A 15904-nucleotide genomic window follows, 5' to 3' on the forward strand; every position below is an offset into this window, starting at 1 on the left:
GTCGTTGTAAATAACTCACACTAACTCCAGCTGAGCCTGCAGGTTTAACACTACCCCACATCCTCAGGCCTTCCTCCGAGCACAGGGGGAAACATCCACAAGAGAGAGCTGGCCTGTTTTCTCAGCTGGTCTGAGTGTGTGTTTTAGTGTGTGACGCTCTCTCTCTCTCTCTCTCTCTCTCTCTCTCTCTCTCTCTCTCTCTTCCTGCAGTACGATGCCATCCGTGTGAACCAGCTGTATGAGCAATCCAAGTGGGCCATCCTGCTGGAGGAGATTGAGTGCACAGAAGAGGAGATGATGATGTTTGCCGCCCTGCAGGTGAGGAGTGGAATTGCATGGGTGTGGCTGCAGGGTATGGGGCAGATCAACTCTCGGGAGACTGAAAGGGAAAACTGGGATGATGTGACTTGGCCAGATAAGGATTCCTGTAGATATTGCAATAGCTCATGGATGGAGACAGAAGTGGGGGTGAAGAGGGGAAATTGGAAGGGTGTGGTCCCCAAACATTCACAAACCTCAGGATCCTCAGCAGAGGTCATGTGCCGCCCTGCTGGTTAGGGGTGGAACTGCATGGTCAGTGACTGGCTGTAATGAAGGCAATTTCAGTCCAATTCTTCACAGAGTGGCCAAGTGCCTGCAGAGTGCCTAGTCAAGCAGTGATGTACATGCAAGCCTTCTCTGGTCCTACGTCCTCCACTGTTGTCCTCATAACATGGTCATGCTCCACAGTGATGCACACGCATGTCACGCAGAGGTGTAAGTCTCATCACACAGTAGGTTTCAAAGGGCGCTAGTCATTCAGTCTTAACCTAGATCACATTAGAATGAGCGTGGTTTAAACTTGTAGTGAATCTGGGCCAGACCAAATGTGTGGTTAACGTGGCAAATAAAAGTTTGCTTTGAGTCCACTACGAACGCTTGTGAACACACACAAACAGTCTAAGGAGGTATTTCTAGGCGAATAAACCTGTACGCTGAACTAAGGGTTACTGTTTAAATCGAACAATTTGGAATGTTTACAGCGCATTTGCCTCAAAAGTTGTCCTCTGTTTGCCGATTTTGAACCCACCTCTGTTGTAGGCTGCTAACGCGGAGGTATGAGTGGAGCCGCTGTCCTAAGAAACAGGCTAGAACCATGCTAGTGAATGTCATGAGCAACCAACTCATTTCACATCATCAGTGATGTTCACCAGTGAAGAGAGTTAAGCCAGAGTTTCAAAGGAAGACCGTGTGAGGCTATGGAGGATTAGATCAGATAGATGCCCCACCACTCCATCCCCTAGTCAGGAGACCCCTGGCCCCTGTTGGCCCCCCTGATTCGCCGTGGCTGGCCCCGCTATTTCAGACCCTCGTAAAGGCAGAGGGCTGAGACCCCAGGGCGCCTCACTGTCTTCACCCCAAATTAAATATAGAGCTTTCACTTGGGGAGACCGGCGCTCAGCGACCACCCACTCTCCATCCCCATGCTCTTGCTCACACACACACACACACACACACACACACTCACACTCACACTCTCTCACACGTACTCACTCATGCACACGCACTTTCACACGCACACCTATATACACACACATGTTCCCTCACACACATCTATACACACACATGTTCCCACACGCACATTCATACACACTCTCACACATGCACACTGATGCATTCACACGCACATCTATACACACATACAGTATGTTCAGTCATACACACACACACACACACACACACACACCCACACCAACACACATTCTCACACACGCAAAATGACACATTCACAAGCACCTATACACACGCACACACGTTCACTCACACACTGTGCTGGTATAGTGTCTGGGGTGTTTATCCAAGGTTTTGTGTTTCGAGTTGCGAGGAAGATGGCTGCTGGCGGCTCAAGTGCGTTTCTAAATTAACCCAACCTGTCCCTCAACATCATTCTACACCATGTTGCGTCGCTGCTGAGTGCTTGGGTTTCAGGTTGAAACGGGCGTGTGTGTGTGTGTGTGTGTGTGTTTGTGTGTGGTGTGTGTGTGTGTGTGTGTGTGTGTGTGTGTGTGTGTGTGCGCGCACATGTACTCCAGGGGGCTTCTACCTGAAAATGTCAGCATGGCTAAGTATAGTGGTTCTTTCAGAGATCCAAATAATGTAATGAGGATGGAGTAGTAGTCAGTTGGGAGGTAGACGTATGTGTGTGTGCGTGGATAAGTATTCTAAGAGGAAGATATACATGCGTGTGTGCTGAGCGGAGGGCTTTCCTCTCAGTCACCCTTTAATCCACACACACACACACACACACAGCATCCACGTCACACACAGCTGGGGACGTCTTCATCCCTCATATTGTAAGGGGAGCCGTATAGAGCCGTAGCATGATCCAGAGTCCTGAAATACACCTCTTCTCCCTGGACCAGCTGCTCGCCCACCTACTGGCAGCAAGGGACAGTGGGGTTGGGGGAAGGGTGTATGTGTGTGTGTGTGAAAAGGTATGTGGTTGGGTGTGAGGGGGGGCAGTGTTGATGTATGTGTGTAAGAGAGCATGGAGTGTGTGTGTGTGTGTGTGTGTTCCTGATGTGGGTAGAGGTGTGTAGTTGTGTTGTGTACATGTGTGGGGGTAAAGGCAGTGTGTGTGTGTGTGTTGAGAAGGGGTGGCAGTATAAATACCATTTGTCAACAACTTGTATTTAGTGCTGCTGAGTCCCAGGCCTACAGACGGAGCAGAAAGTGCACTAAGCCCACACACACTCTTTCACACTCACTCACCCCCTTACTGACACACACTCACACACACACACACACACACACACACACACACACTCACAAACTCACACTGCTAGCCCTCACACTTCTCAGGAAGAACAGCGCTTCGCCTTAATCCCAGTTGGCTCAATGACATGTCAGACTGACCGACAGAAACACACTCCCACGTAACCTCACACTGTCTCCCAATGGCTATTCTTATTGCCAAATTCAGACCTACAAGTTTGACATGGTGTGTCTGTGTGTGTGTGTCTGTGTGTGTGTGTGTCTAACTATTGGCTTTGTGTGTGTGTTTTATTCCTTTCTCCTTCAGTACCATATCAATAAGCTGTCCATCATGTCGTCTGACAATCACATGAACAACAGTGAGAAGGAGGTGGATGAGGTTGATGCTGCCCTGTCTGACCTGGAGATTACTCTGGAGGGAGGGAAGACGTCCAACACACTGGTACAGCACACACACCCACACATACACACACACACACACACATACATGAACACACGAACACGCAAATGAAGGCGCACACAGACAAACACCAGCTTACAAACCCTGCCAAAAATGTACACAGACTCTCACTCGCCCACTCATATTCTCTTTCTCTTTTGCTCTCACACACACACATACACACACACACATACACATACACATACACATACACACACACACACACACACACACACACACACACACACACACATACACACATACCACAGATCACTTTCACTCATCACACCACTGCCCTCCCAGGGGAATCATAACATATACTCACTCATGCGCACACTCACACACTCATACACACACACACACACACACACACACACACACACACACACACACACACACACACACACACACACACACACACACACACACACACACACACACACATATACTCAAACACATACTGGAATACCCTACCAATGCCTGGCTTATTTGAGTATATTTGGATATAAATACGTACACAGAAAAAACTATTTGCATGCGAGTCATCAAGTATCACATTTGGTCAAGGTCAAGCATGGTTGAAGCATAGCAAAACAACCAAAAAACTCCCAGCATGCTTTAGTGCCAGTCATTCACTGTGGTTTCCCCCTCTTCCTCTGTCCACTCCCAGGGTGACATCACCTCCATTCCTGAGTTGGCCGACTACGTGAAGGTCTTCAAGTAAGTAGACATGGCCGGAGCCGTCCATTAGAGGGGGCTTGTGTTTGATGTTAGTTTTTCAAACGAGCTCCTGTGTTCATTCAAAGAGCCCTTTGTACAGGAAGTACTAGATTACATAGCGAGAGGGAAACTAGAGCTCCAGAATGAGATGTGATAACCCATCCCCCCCCTCCCATCCCCCCCCTCCCTCCACACACACACAACCACATATTTACATTGTCAAATCTAAACACACACACACACACACACACACATTCGACCCCTCCCCACTATATATATACGCTTACACACACACAGCTGATTTTCTTTTGTTTTGCCGAGTGGTCAGAAACAGAATCAGGAAAACCTAACAGAGCTCAGCCCTCTCCTCCCCTCGCTTCTCCTCCACTCTCCTCTCCTTGCTCTGGGCTAAGTGTATTGGTCCGTTTGGGCATTTGTGGGAATGAGTTAGTGCTGTGGTTCGCAGGCTAATTATGGAGCCACAGTGAGTAGTGCGCTAATAATTGCAGCGGTTGATTGTGCTGTACCTGTGCGTTTTTGTTTGTGTTTGTGTGTGTGTGTGTGTGTGGGGGGGGGGGGGGGGGGGGGTTGTGAGCGTGTGTGCTGACTCAGACCCACTCCCCACTGGAAAGATGTATGCCAGCCCTCCATATCCTGCCTAATTTTGAGAGCTTTTCCCCTCGCTGACAGTTTCTCTGTGTGTGTGTGTGTGTGTGTTTGTTTGTGTGTGTGTGTGTGTGTGTGTGTCCAGGCCAAAGAAACTTACGCTGAAGGGATATAAGCAGTACTGGTGTACGTTTAAAGACATCACAATCTCCTGTTACAAGAGTCGAGAGGAGGCCCATGGAACACCCGCTATTCAAATGAACCTCAGAGGTGAGACACACACATACACAGACACTCTTTCTTTCTCTATCTCTCTACACACACACACACACACACACACAACATACATAGTTACCTCAGCTTTGTCAGGTAGAATAGCTGACATACACATGAACCCACACATGCATTCATCATACTCACACAGTACACACACACACACAAACACACAAACTTGGGAATTGTTACCTCACTCACAAACACCAGTTCCACCAGGTCCTGTCAAAGTGTCTGAGTCTTAAGAAGTCGGTGATTGATGAGTTTGAGTTCTTTGTCTTTCGTGTACACACAGACACACACATTCGCACTATGTAAAGCCTGCACCCCTGACTCCTCCCTGTGTCTGTCTGTAGGCTGTGAGGTGACTCCGGATGTCAACATTTCCGGGCAGAAATTCAACATCAAGCTGCTGATCCCCGTCGCCGACGGCATGAATGAGATCTGGCTGCGCTGCGACACGGTGAGCCCTAATTGGAGCACTTAGACACATACCCGTCCCTGATTGGTGGATTTGGGCTCATGACCCACCCCTGTCTGGAGCAATGCATGTTGACTGGATATTCAAACTACATCACATAGGTTCAAGATTCATTTTCTATTTCTTAAGCACATTAAAATCAACAAATGGTGTGACAATACTTTCTGTCTTTTGTACTGGGCTTTATCACATCATGAAATCCTGCATGAGCAGCAGGAAGATCTTGCTAGAGCCTAGTGGGTGGTGTTTTAGTATATAAGTCTTACTTGACACTAGTGGTTTTCAGTGGGCTTTTATGGCAGTGGATGTCTGCAGCATGAGTAGCTTCTTTGAGTGACCATGCCTCGCACCCTCTGCTGCCCCCTGCAGGAGAAGCAGTATGCCCACTGGATGGCCGCGTGTCGCCTGGCCTCCAAGGGCAAGACCATGGCGGACAGCTCCTACAACCTGGAGGTGCAGAACATCCTGTCCTTCCTGAAGATGCAGCACATGAATCCTGACCCGCAGTTCATCGCCGCTGAGTACGTCAACACGGACATCAACCCAGAGTGCCTGGTGTCGCCACGCTACCTGAAGAAGTACAAGAACAAGCAGGTGAGCGGAGAGGACTGACACAGAGGACTAGATCACCTTTCTTTATTTCAGATTGCTTCAGATGTTTTACTTTTTACCCATACATATATTATATATATAGATAGATAGATAGATAGATAGTAGATACAAATTAAATACTATTACATATATTGACATACATCCTTCTTCTTGGGTATGGAGAGGGTACCCATAACCTTGGTGTTGTTCGAACCCTTTGCTCTACCAGTTGAGTGACAGCAGCACCAATGCAAGTCTCTTGGGAGTTACACACAAGGACTGAAGAAACAACAGGCATCTGTGAAGAAGCATAAAATACTTCAGGAGTGAACAGAGTGAGAGGGAGGGATGGATGGAGGTTTAAATAAGAGAACCAGCGTAAGGGAGAGAGGGTGTGAAAAGGAGGGAGAAGGAAGGAGTGGGAAGGATGTGAAGAGAGAGAGAGAGAGAGGGATGAAGAGAATAAAAACAGACATAGATCCTGGGCCGTGTGCTGCGGACTGAAGTCTCACAGCTGGTTGCCTGGCATCTGGCTCCTCCGTGCTGGAATGCAGACACCCCCTTTTCTCTTCACTCCCATAGACCTTTATATCCCCCCTTCAAAACACTTGCTCTCTCCCTCTCTGTTTGTCTCTCTCCTAACTGCTAAACTTTCCCTTCCTAACTCGCTATCTCTCTCTCTATCTCACTCTCTCTCGCACAATCTCATCTTTTCTATCTTCTTTACCTCATCTGTTTCTTGCGTGCCCTTTCCCTCTCTTGATCTTTCCCTCTGTCATCTGCTTTCTTTCTCCCTCCCTCTCATCTCTTGTGCATCCTCCCACTCTGAGGGTATCCTGGGACATGGCGGACAAGCAAAGGGCACACCCATCACCCAGCAGCCACTCAGAGGGCCAGAATGAAGAGAGGGTGAAAAGGAGAGAGGGAGGGACGGAAAAGAAGAGAGAGAGAGAGAGAAGTCAGGGAGAGGGCACAGAAAGAGCAAGACTGGAGGGGTGGGGGGGGGGGGGGGTGTGTGTGTGTGTCTCTGTGTGTGTGTGTGTGTGTGTGTGTGTAGGCGTAGGCGTAGGCTGCTGGGTAGCCGATAGCACATGTAAACAGTTTACTACACAAATCCAGCCAGGGGACTGGAAAAGGCCATTCCAGAGGCAGGAGAGAGGAAGCCTAAATCCGCGACCAAATCTGCTCCCATCAGGAACTTTCGGCAGTTTCACTACATTCCACTGTGGAGAATTACACAGTGTAATTAGTGAGCTTCATATGGGCCATTTACATCTCCATACAGCAGATGCTTCTGCCCCACATTAATCGACAGTGCCAGGGATCGATACATTTGAATCAGTATATCGCTGTATAGGAGTCAATCCTATCACTTTTGCATTGATAATACCCTGATCTAGCAGTTGAGCAGCAGGAAGATCTTGCTAGAGCCTAGTGGGTGGTGGATTAGTCTATAAGTCTTACTTGACACTTTAGTGGTTTTCAGTGGGCTTTTATGGCAGTGGATGTCTGCAGCATGAGTAGCTTCTTTGAATGGTGACTCTGAATCACCCACTTTGGTGCCTGTAGTCTGGCAACCATGGAACTGGCATCAGCGCAGGCCACTCATTAGGGCTGGGCACTGTGAAGCTGGCATGGACTGGCAAAGGGCACTCGCTGGAGTGGAGAGCCAGTGGAAACGAGGGGTCATCGCCTAATGAGCGGGCGTGCCCTATCAAAACACTGCAAATATTTATACTCCCGCTGATGTTAAATACAGAAGCTGACAGAGCTGCTGAAAGCTGAAGTGAGTGCACACACACACACACACACACACACACACACACACACACACACACACACACACACACACACACACACACTCACACACACAATTACACAATCTCTTTCTCTCTCTCATGTTCTCTATCTCTCATTTTTTTACTCACTCGCTCTCACACACACGCACACACACATTTGTGGTAATGGGTCGCCAGGGTGAAAACAGGAAGACCATGTGTGTGTGTGTGTGTGTGTGTGTCGGTCCATCCCCTCCCAGCTCCTGTCGTGGACAGAGAGAGCGGCATGAAGCCTGTATTTTCTGGGGATGGGGTGCTGGCCTAAATCCAGACTACTACGGCCGTTTTTCACACTCACTCCCTGTAGCTAAAAGGAGATGTGTGAGCACGATGGTGGTGGTGGGGGATAGGATCGGCCTGAAGAGGCGGGAAAATGACAGGAAGTGACCCCTGCCAGAGAATGCTGAGTGGGAATGGAAGCCGAGGCTGGGAATTCCAAGCGTCAAACGGGAATAGAGTCTGGGAAAAAGCAGGAAGCCGTTCCCAGCTGATCAACAGATCAGATTCTTCTCCGGTCTTCTCTCTGTTCCTCTCCTCTCCTCGCATTTGCTTTCTTGTTTAAAAAGAAAAAAGCCAGACTTCCTCTTGCGTGACCCTCCCCTCGTAAAACTCATTGGTTGTAATCCCCGAAGGATAAGTATTCGACCTAACAGAGCCCTGGGAAGCAGCATTAAACAGCCTTATGGACAAACAGCCAGTCTAAGCCTCCCCACAGAAAGTCAACTCCCGGAGCACAATAATAAACAAGAGGGGGGGTGAGGCTGCCGCTAGTTTTTTGTGACATTCCTCAGGAGCACAGCAGCGAGGAGCAACTCCTTAGGGTACATCGCCACCTGCTGGACGGCTAGGAAAGTTTGTGCTGCTGTTGAACAACCACAACTCTACAAAGGGTTATAGTATCAATGGGATAAGGCATAAAAAAAAATATTCCTGACTGTATAAACAGTAACATTCTATATTCTTAGAATATTTCTAAAGGAACTGTTGTATTGCGTGTTTGCAGGTGTGGACAGTGTGTTTGTACTGCTGTAATTCCTTCTTTCCTAGTGAGTGCTGGTGATAATCCAGTTGCTCCCTGTCGCTTCAACCCTGCTGGTCCTCACAGATGCTGCTGGTCTCCCCTGTGCAAACTACTGCATGTGCATCTCCCAGTGTGTTTGGTTTCTTTGTGCTTGTGTGTGAGAGAGAGTGAGTATGAGCATACATGTGTATGAGTGATGGTTCGTTTGTTGTGCGTTTGCGTGTGTGAGGGAGAGAAAGAGCAAGAGAGTATGTATGAGCATAATTGTGTGTGTGTGCCTGCTCCTGTTTTGTTTGACCTGCTCTTTTGCTTGCTGTGTTTCAGCTGTGTTGTTGGTTTTGTTTTGTTTCAGCTGTCTTGTTTTGTCCTGCTTGTTCTCACCAGCTTCTTTTTTCTTCCTCTCCGCTCGCTCCCCCCATCCCTCCCTCCCTCTCTCTCGCTCCTCCCTCCTCTCTGCCCTCCTCAGCCAGGTTTTGTGAGGGACTTGGTAAGTCAAACCTGTGTGCCTCTGGGTTGCCTTGTTAGCGCACTCACTAATCCCCCTTAGAGACTGCCTTCTAACACTACAACAGCAGTAAACACTAACTCTATAGTTTAGTAATAGACCCAGACATCCAAAGTGTTGTCTACTAACACTGAGCTTTAGTGGTACTCCTAGAGTAGACCGTAGCTGTTTGGAGTGTCGTGATGGTGGTGGAGCCCATAAGCCTGATTTTGTGAGTGTGTAGAGGTGTGTAGCAAGCGGTAAGTCCCTGATGGTGAGTGGCACGTCTGGCTGGAGAGAGGGTCCTTCTGTCCTCCCCATCCTCCAGGTCAGGGGTCAGGGGTCAAGGGGTCAAGGATGGGTCAGAGGGGTTTGGGCTGCTGCTTGTCTCTGGTTGCTAGCTGGGGATTAACCTCCAGTTACCCTCATCGGGGCGGCGAGCTGGCCTCTCCATGCAGTCCATCCAATAGGACGCAGGAGAGGCAGGTGGAGGCTGTCAGCCATCTTGGTCTCAGGGTGGGGTCCACCAATCAGGAGCTTGGCTGAAAAGGCACTAAAGGCATGGGCTCACGGTGTTGTGTGTGTGGGTGTGTTCATTTACATTTAGTTTTGTGTGTGTGTTAAGGGGATTGTCGACAGGCTTGATGATGATTATGAAGATGTTGACAGTGATTAAGTGATGGTCTCCCTGCTCTTTCCCATGTGTCCGGTCCAGATCTCGACCCGGATCCTGGAGGCCCACCAGAATGTAGCCCAGATGAGCCTGATCGAGGCCAAGATGCGCTTCATCCAGGCATGGCAGTCGCTGCCGGAGTTTGGAATGACCCACTTCCTGGCCAAGTACGTTCCTTCTCTGGAGTCCTCGCTCTCTCTCTCTCTCACTCTCTCTCACTCTCTCTCACTCTCTCTCTCTCTCTCTCTCTCTTGTTCTCACTCTCTGCCTCCCCCTTGTGCTCTCTCTCTCTCTCTCTCTCTCTCTGCCTCTCTCTTGTCCTCACTCTCTGCCTCCCCCTTGTGCCCTCTCTCTCTATCCAAGCCTTCCTCTACTCGAGCTATCCCTTCAGTGCTTTTGTGGTCTGAGACACATGGACCTGTTTGAGAGGGAAAAAAGAGAGTGTCTCTTCAGAATGTGTTCATTTCAGCTCCAAAATGAATCCCCAAAAGCTTACTTTCTTCTTGGAAAGCTGAGTTTTTATCCACAATTGTTTTCCCTGCTCCATTTCCCAGTCTTAAATTTGAAGTGAGATTACAGAGACTTCCCTTTGGCGGAGTTCTTTTCCGTTCCTCACTAAGCGGCAGTGGTTAAGTCTGGAATTCTGCTCTGTCCGTGTCAGATTCCAAGGCGGGAAGAGAGACGAGTTGATCGGAATCACTTATAATCGTCTGATCCGCATGGACGCCAGCAACGGAGATGCCATCAAGACCTGGAGGTTCGCCAACATGAAGCAGTGGAACGTCAACTGGGAGATCAAGATGGTACAGTGCTCCTCTATAGTTAAAGCCTGCTTTCGCCTCCTACACGTCAAACAAAAATCTACATTCAGTATAATTATGTGAAAATAATCCCCTATATAAATATCTCTATATTACATTATAAAATTGCATACTAAATTAAAGATTGTATGTTTATTCGCCTATTTTACAATATTTTATCATCATCAATATACTACATCATCTTTTTAAACTTCCATAAATCCATTTTGTGGTTACTCAAACCTCTAAGATATTGTTTTGTTGCACTAGTGTTATGTATGCGGGCGGGGTGGATGCTGGGTGAAATGAGTTGAATCGGTTTTCCAAATGGGAAAGATATTCCAAGTAGATGGGCCCTCTGAGTGTCATCTTCTTCTCTATGATGCATTGCTCAAAGCTCGAGGAACGCCTAATGACGTTCAAGTTGACCAAAACCACCTTCTCAATTCCTTCCCATAGCATCATTTTTTGAATGAGAACCAGAGCGTGAGTGCATGGTTGTTCTCCACCTGGCAGGCGTGGCTCTGTAGTGTGACTGGGCATCTCTCTTGTTCCCCAGGTGACGGTGGAGTTTGCGGATGAGCCGAGCCTGTCGTTCATATGCACGGAGGTGGACTGCAAGGTGGTGCACGAGTTCATCGGCGGCTACATCTTCCTGTCCACGCGCGCCAAGGACCAGAACGAGTCTTTGGACGAGGAGATGTTCTTCAAGCTGACCAGCGGGTGGATCTAAGCGCACTCCAAACCTGCCAACAGGAAGAGGGGGAGGGGGTTTAGGACAAGGGAGGGGTTGATTTGTTTTTGTTGTTGTTTTTTTGTTTTGGTTGATTTTTTTTTATTTTTTTTTTTTACTATTATTTTCCATGACTGGTGTACGTGACACTGCATGGCGATCTTCTCTAAAAGCTGCCATTAAGCTGCCGTTCAGCATCGGTTAATGCTCTTGACCGCAATCATAACACTAATATTAATTTAAACAAGGCAGTCCAGACTGAAAAGAAACCGGAGCAGATAGTCTCCTGTGTATAGTATGACCAGAGCATGCCCTATGAAGACAGCAGCTACTCTTTGAAGGCTTTGAGTCCATTGCTTTGCCTTAGGGCCTGCAGGCTTTCAAATCCCACTCAGACCACCTCCTTGTGAGTAGGAAAGCTTTTATGCAAACTGAAATTGAGTTCGGCAGACGTGTTCCTGGTTTTATGGAACGTCTGCAATGTCCTATCTTTGTCCGGAATTTGGAAGTAGCGATGTGGTCTGACACATTTGCCTTACAGTGTTTGCTAGAGAACAGTGGAACGCCAGCTATTTATTCTTGACCGACTGGGTCTGCGTTCCTTCGTGCTAATGTAGGCTGTGTGTGTGTGTGTGTGTGTGTGTGTGTGTGTGTTTGTGTGTGTGTGTGTGAGAGTGTGGATTGCGTGCCATCTTTGGCATCCTTGGTGCTCGTTGGTGTGTCGGTGGAGTTGTGTGTAATTACTGTGCCGCCTCCCTGTGATTCACACACCATCGCTGACAGGTGTGTCTCCTCATTATAATCTGTCCCATATACAGATACACTACAGACTGCGTTGCCTATCTTTGAAAAGAGGTGTGTGTGTGTGTGTGTGTGTGTGTGTGTGAGACTGACCAGCGAGAGAGATTGTGAGGGAGAGTGAATGTGTGTGAGTAAATATGCGTGCACGAGGTGTGGGTGTGTGTTTGTGTGTGTATGTCCTGCACCCCCTGCTCCTATGGTGCAGTGGTTGCCTCGTGGCCTGCTTCAGTGACTCAGGCTTTGTTTTAAAATTGATGGATATGCTTTGTAACTTTACTCTATATTTTTCCTTTTTTTAATCTCTTGACCTCATGAAGTCATGCTGATAGCACTTCGATGGTGTAATGAAGGTCCCTTCGCAAATAAGCTGTTGCTTCTGAAGTTGACGTTTTTTTTTTTTATCCCGCCTTCCCGTATATCTCACACCTGTTTTAATCATTTTGTATGCATGTTCAGCACTACATGTGACTTGAGATTGAACAAACATCAGTCACTGTTGTGGTAACGATGAAGAAACAGGAAACCGACACTTCACGATTTCAGAAGGAAGTCACTAGCCTCCCCACCTTAGGCTGCTGAAGTTATGGAGCAGTCCTTACCGCTGTAGATGTGGTCCGTGCACAACCTGTAACGGTTCGTGTCAAGGTCCAGAACGGCCACTGCTGTATACTTTATTGTATACTAAAGATGGTCATGACGGTTCCCATGTTTAGCTCCCCAGTACAGCCTGTTACTTGTTCTTGCCACTCTTAATAGCACACCATATAGTATTATTCAACAACCATTTTATTGTTATGCACCAGCAAAAGGTCAGAAGTTTTTAAATGAAAATACGATGTCCATTTTCTCTCAGTATGAAGGAACGCTAAAGGAATTATTCGTTTTTTTTGTAACTAATGTAAAAAAAACATTACAGGTTTTATAGAATTGTACAGTTGTTCTTGTGTTGCTGCTTTTTCTCTCTCTGATTTTTGGAAGTATGTTTGTTTGTTCCAGAAGAGAAGGAAAAAAAAGCCATCTATCAGCATTGTGTGGTTTAAACTTGTGCGCCTGCCAATGGAAACGTCTTACTGAGTTTATAAAAGATAGAAGTATATATAGATATATATGAAGAAACAAACCTGTCTCAAACTCCAGGAGACACTGCACCGTTGACTTTTGTCACGGTGATTTTGATTTATATGTATGAAGAAAGAGCTTTTTGGGTTCTGAGGTTGTAATGCTTTTTCACCTAAAATGAAGTATATCTGCTAGTTGCTTATTGTTTTTTTTTCTTGGCCTTGTGATCATAACAAATGTGTAATCTTCCTCTGCCTGCAAACCTTTTGTTTCTGCTGCTGTTGCTAGTTTTATGCGTGAGGCAATCTTCGCCAGCCTAATGCTAATATTTTAAACGTTTCTTCTTTTTTTTTTTGCTGACCACATTTTCAAGAATTTCAGTTCCTGGTGGGTTATTATTTTAATATTTGTTCCAATAGAAAGGTATTGTATTGATACGCCTTTCATTCTGAGAGGTCCTCAAGACCCTGGAGTTTGAGACAAATTGCCACTGCATTCAATTGAGAAGAGCTTGCTTAGGCCATGGGTTCCCTCCTGTATCAGAGTTTGTTTTGTTCTGCCACTGATGTACACAGACAGCAGCGCAAGCATGCCCTGCTGATTTAGTCTGTAAAAATGCATTTATTTTAAAAAATTAAAAAATAATTTTTATTTAAACCGCAAAAACGTCGTCCCCCTGTTGTGTTTTTTTCTCTACTTTTCTTTCAACATTAAATGTTTTAATGTGTTTAATGTGTGGCCTGTAATGAAAAAGTGGCACACTTTGTCTGTTGTGTTTCAAAATCGATTTTTCAATACTATTTAGATATTATTAGTATATACCCTTTTCCTCTAATTACTCACCATTACATTTGGAACGAAGTTATTGGTCAACGTGTATGTACCGTCTTCATACACAGCGTTACCAAATTGGTCAATAGTGGTCAACTAAAGAGCCTCGTTTCATGAACAAGCTGGTTTAACCTGGGCTGACCAGTAGAGGGCAGTCTGGAATCGTTTGGCTGTTCCTCTTTGCTGCACTTGTGATCTTGACATTAATTGAAGTTTTACAGATCACCGCTGAGATTTAAATTTGTCTTGTCGAGCAAAATGGCAGATTGACGATAGGTGAGCTCAGCGTCTGGGCTGCTACCTAACGGGCTGTCAGTCACCCGCGGAGCAGGACTGTCTTGATGGGGACACAGACGGAGTCGGAGGTGTCCTGGAGATGGTAACGTGTTCTAAGCACACCTGCCGTCTAGTGGCGCCACGGCAACATGCGGCGATGTTCGTTGTCTGAAGGAAAACGGTGAAGGAAAGGACAACTTTTTTTGTATTGGGAGGGGCGATCGTCATCTCTGACGCCTCTGGAAGTTTTCTCAAGGACAGTAAGCCGTGGGCTTTCATGCGCCTATAAAATGCCGCTCTCTACGAGACTAGAGTAGGCTACTAGTTATAAGAAGTGTGTTGAAACAACATAATGCATTACTTGTCCCCTGTGGTTCCCTCTCTGCACCGGGCGAATGTTTCAGTACGGGTGTGTATTGCTGTACTCCCACACGCTAATGCTCGGAACCCTCTGTTGCTTGTCAGTGTCTGCGGTTTCTCCGGGAACGAGATGGTGATGTAAAAGAGGTCACCACGGGCTAGGTGGCGAGGAGTGTCCGTGCTAGACTCCTGATTCATCCCGCTCCTGAGCTGAAGAGCCAGAAAGTGTGAAAGGGTTATAAACGAACACAGGGATTTAGTCTATAATTTAAGGGTGTGGGTTTGGGATGATTTGTTTTTCCTAAAAAACAAATCATTTTTTGAGGAAGAGACTGATCAGGCTGTTTCAGGTCTGCAAGGCCTTTGGTTTAGGAAATCTGAGCCTGTGTCAACATGATATAGACTAGTAGTCAGACTGTTTCTCACCATTGGTGCTAATTGGAGCTGTCCAAATGTGAAATAGATAGCCTGTATTATCATTGTATAGCTCTACAAACAATGACATCAGGAGTGCTGCTCCTGTTGGTGCATTAAAGGCACTAAGGCACTGTGTCTAATTGGTAGTGGCAATCTATTGATAATTATGAATAGTTTATTCCATTTCTATGTTTTCATAAGTGTATGATCACCTCAAATCGTTGTGTTTTCATTAGCTGAGAATGAGCCCTTCTTGTGATTGGGTCTAAATAGGGAGTGGGTCCTCCTCCATGGAGTCTGCCATATTGCGCCATCATGTTTCTAGAGTAGCCCAGATTGGATAAACCAAAACACTGGCTGGAAATGGGGCTTGTGAGAAGGTTAAATCCCCCCCCCCCCCCCTTCTCACTGTGGTACCAAAAGGGCATTTGATTCATGTTTCCCTGCAAGAGACTTGGTCTCCCCTACACTTCAATGGAGTCCAACGAGAGCAAATTGGACCATTTAAGCCCAGTGCCTCATTCCAAGATGAGTGAAGCATTTGAAAAGAGAGTGGAGAGGCATGAGAGAAAAAGTACTTACCTGAGGTGAGGTGAAATGAAAATAAACATGGTGTTTAGATGCGTGAACACTGTGTGTTTTTGGTCCCTGGAATGGGGCCTAGAATGTTCCCTGTGACAGCCATCAATCAAACTTTGCAGATGTGTGGCCGGTGAACTATTCCGCTATGTCTTAAAAAAAAAAAAA

The 15904-nt window shown here is 46.8% G+C and overlaps 1 protein-coding gene across 4 annotated transcripts in view; it reads left to right on the forward strand.

The window, feature by feature from the left end:
• fermt2 (FERM domain containing kindlin 2) overlaps nucleotides 1–13933 on the forward strand; it is a 47260-nt gene extending 33327 nt beyond the window's left edge. For 2 of the 4 annotated variants that reach the window (XM_080850680.1, XM_080850682.1), the window contains 10 exons: nucleotides 211–318; nucleotides 3062–3196; nucleotides 3864–3913; nucleotides 4665–4789; nucleotides 5149–5255; nucleotides 5643–5867; nucleotides 9190–9210; nucleotides 9923–10047; nucleotides 10542–10683; nucleotides 11240–13933. In XM_080850680.1, coding sequence (XP_080706806.1) covers nucleotides 211–318; nucleotides 3062–3196; nucleotides 3864–3913; nucleotides 4665–4789; nucleotides 5149–5255; nucleotides 5643–5867; nucleotides 9190–9210; nucleotides 9923–10047; nucleotides 10542–10683; nucleotides 11240–11413 — 1212 coding nt within the window. In that variant the 3' untranslated portion in view covers nucleotides 11414–13933. The remainder of the gene's footprint in view (nucleotides 1–210; nucleotides 319–3061; nucleotides 3197–3863; nucleotides 3914–4664; nucleotides 4790–5148; nucleotides 5256–5642; nucleotides 5868–9189; nucleotides 9211–9922; nucleotides 10048–10541; nucleotides 10684–11239) is intronic. The other 2 variants (XM_080850681.1, XM_080850683.1) reach the window with 1 other exon arrangement.
• The last annotated feature ends 1971 nt before the right edge of the window (nucleotides 13934–15904 follow it).

The sequence above is a fragment of the Sprattus sprattus genome (assembly GCF_963457725.1).
Source record: "Sprattus sprattus genome assembly, chromosome: 13".
NCBI classification, from domain to species: Eukaryota; Metazoa; Chordata; class Actinopteri; order Clupeiformes; family Clupeidae; genus Sprattus; species Sprattus sprattus.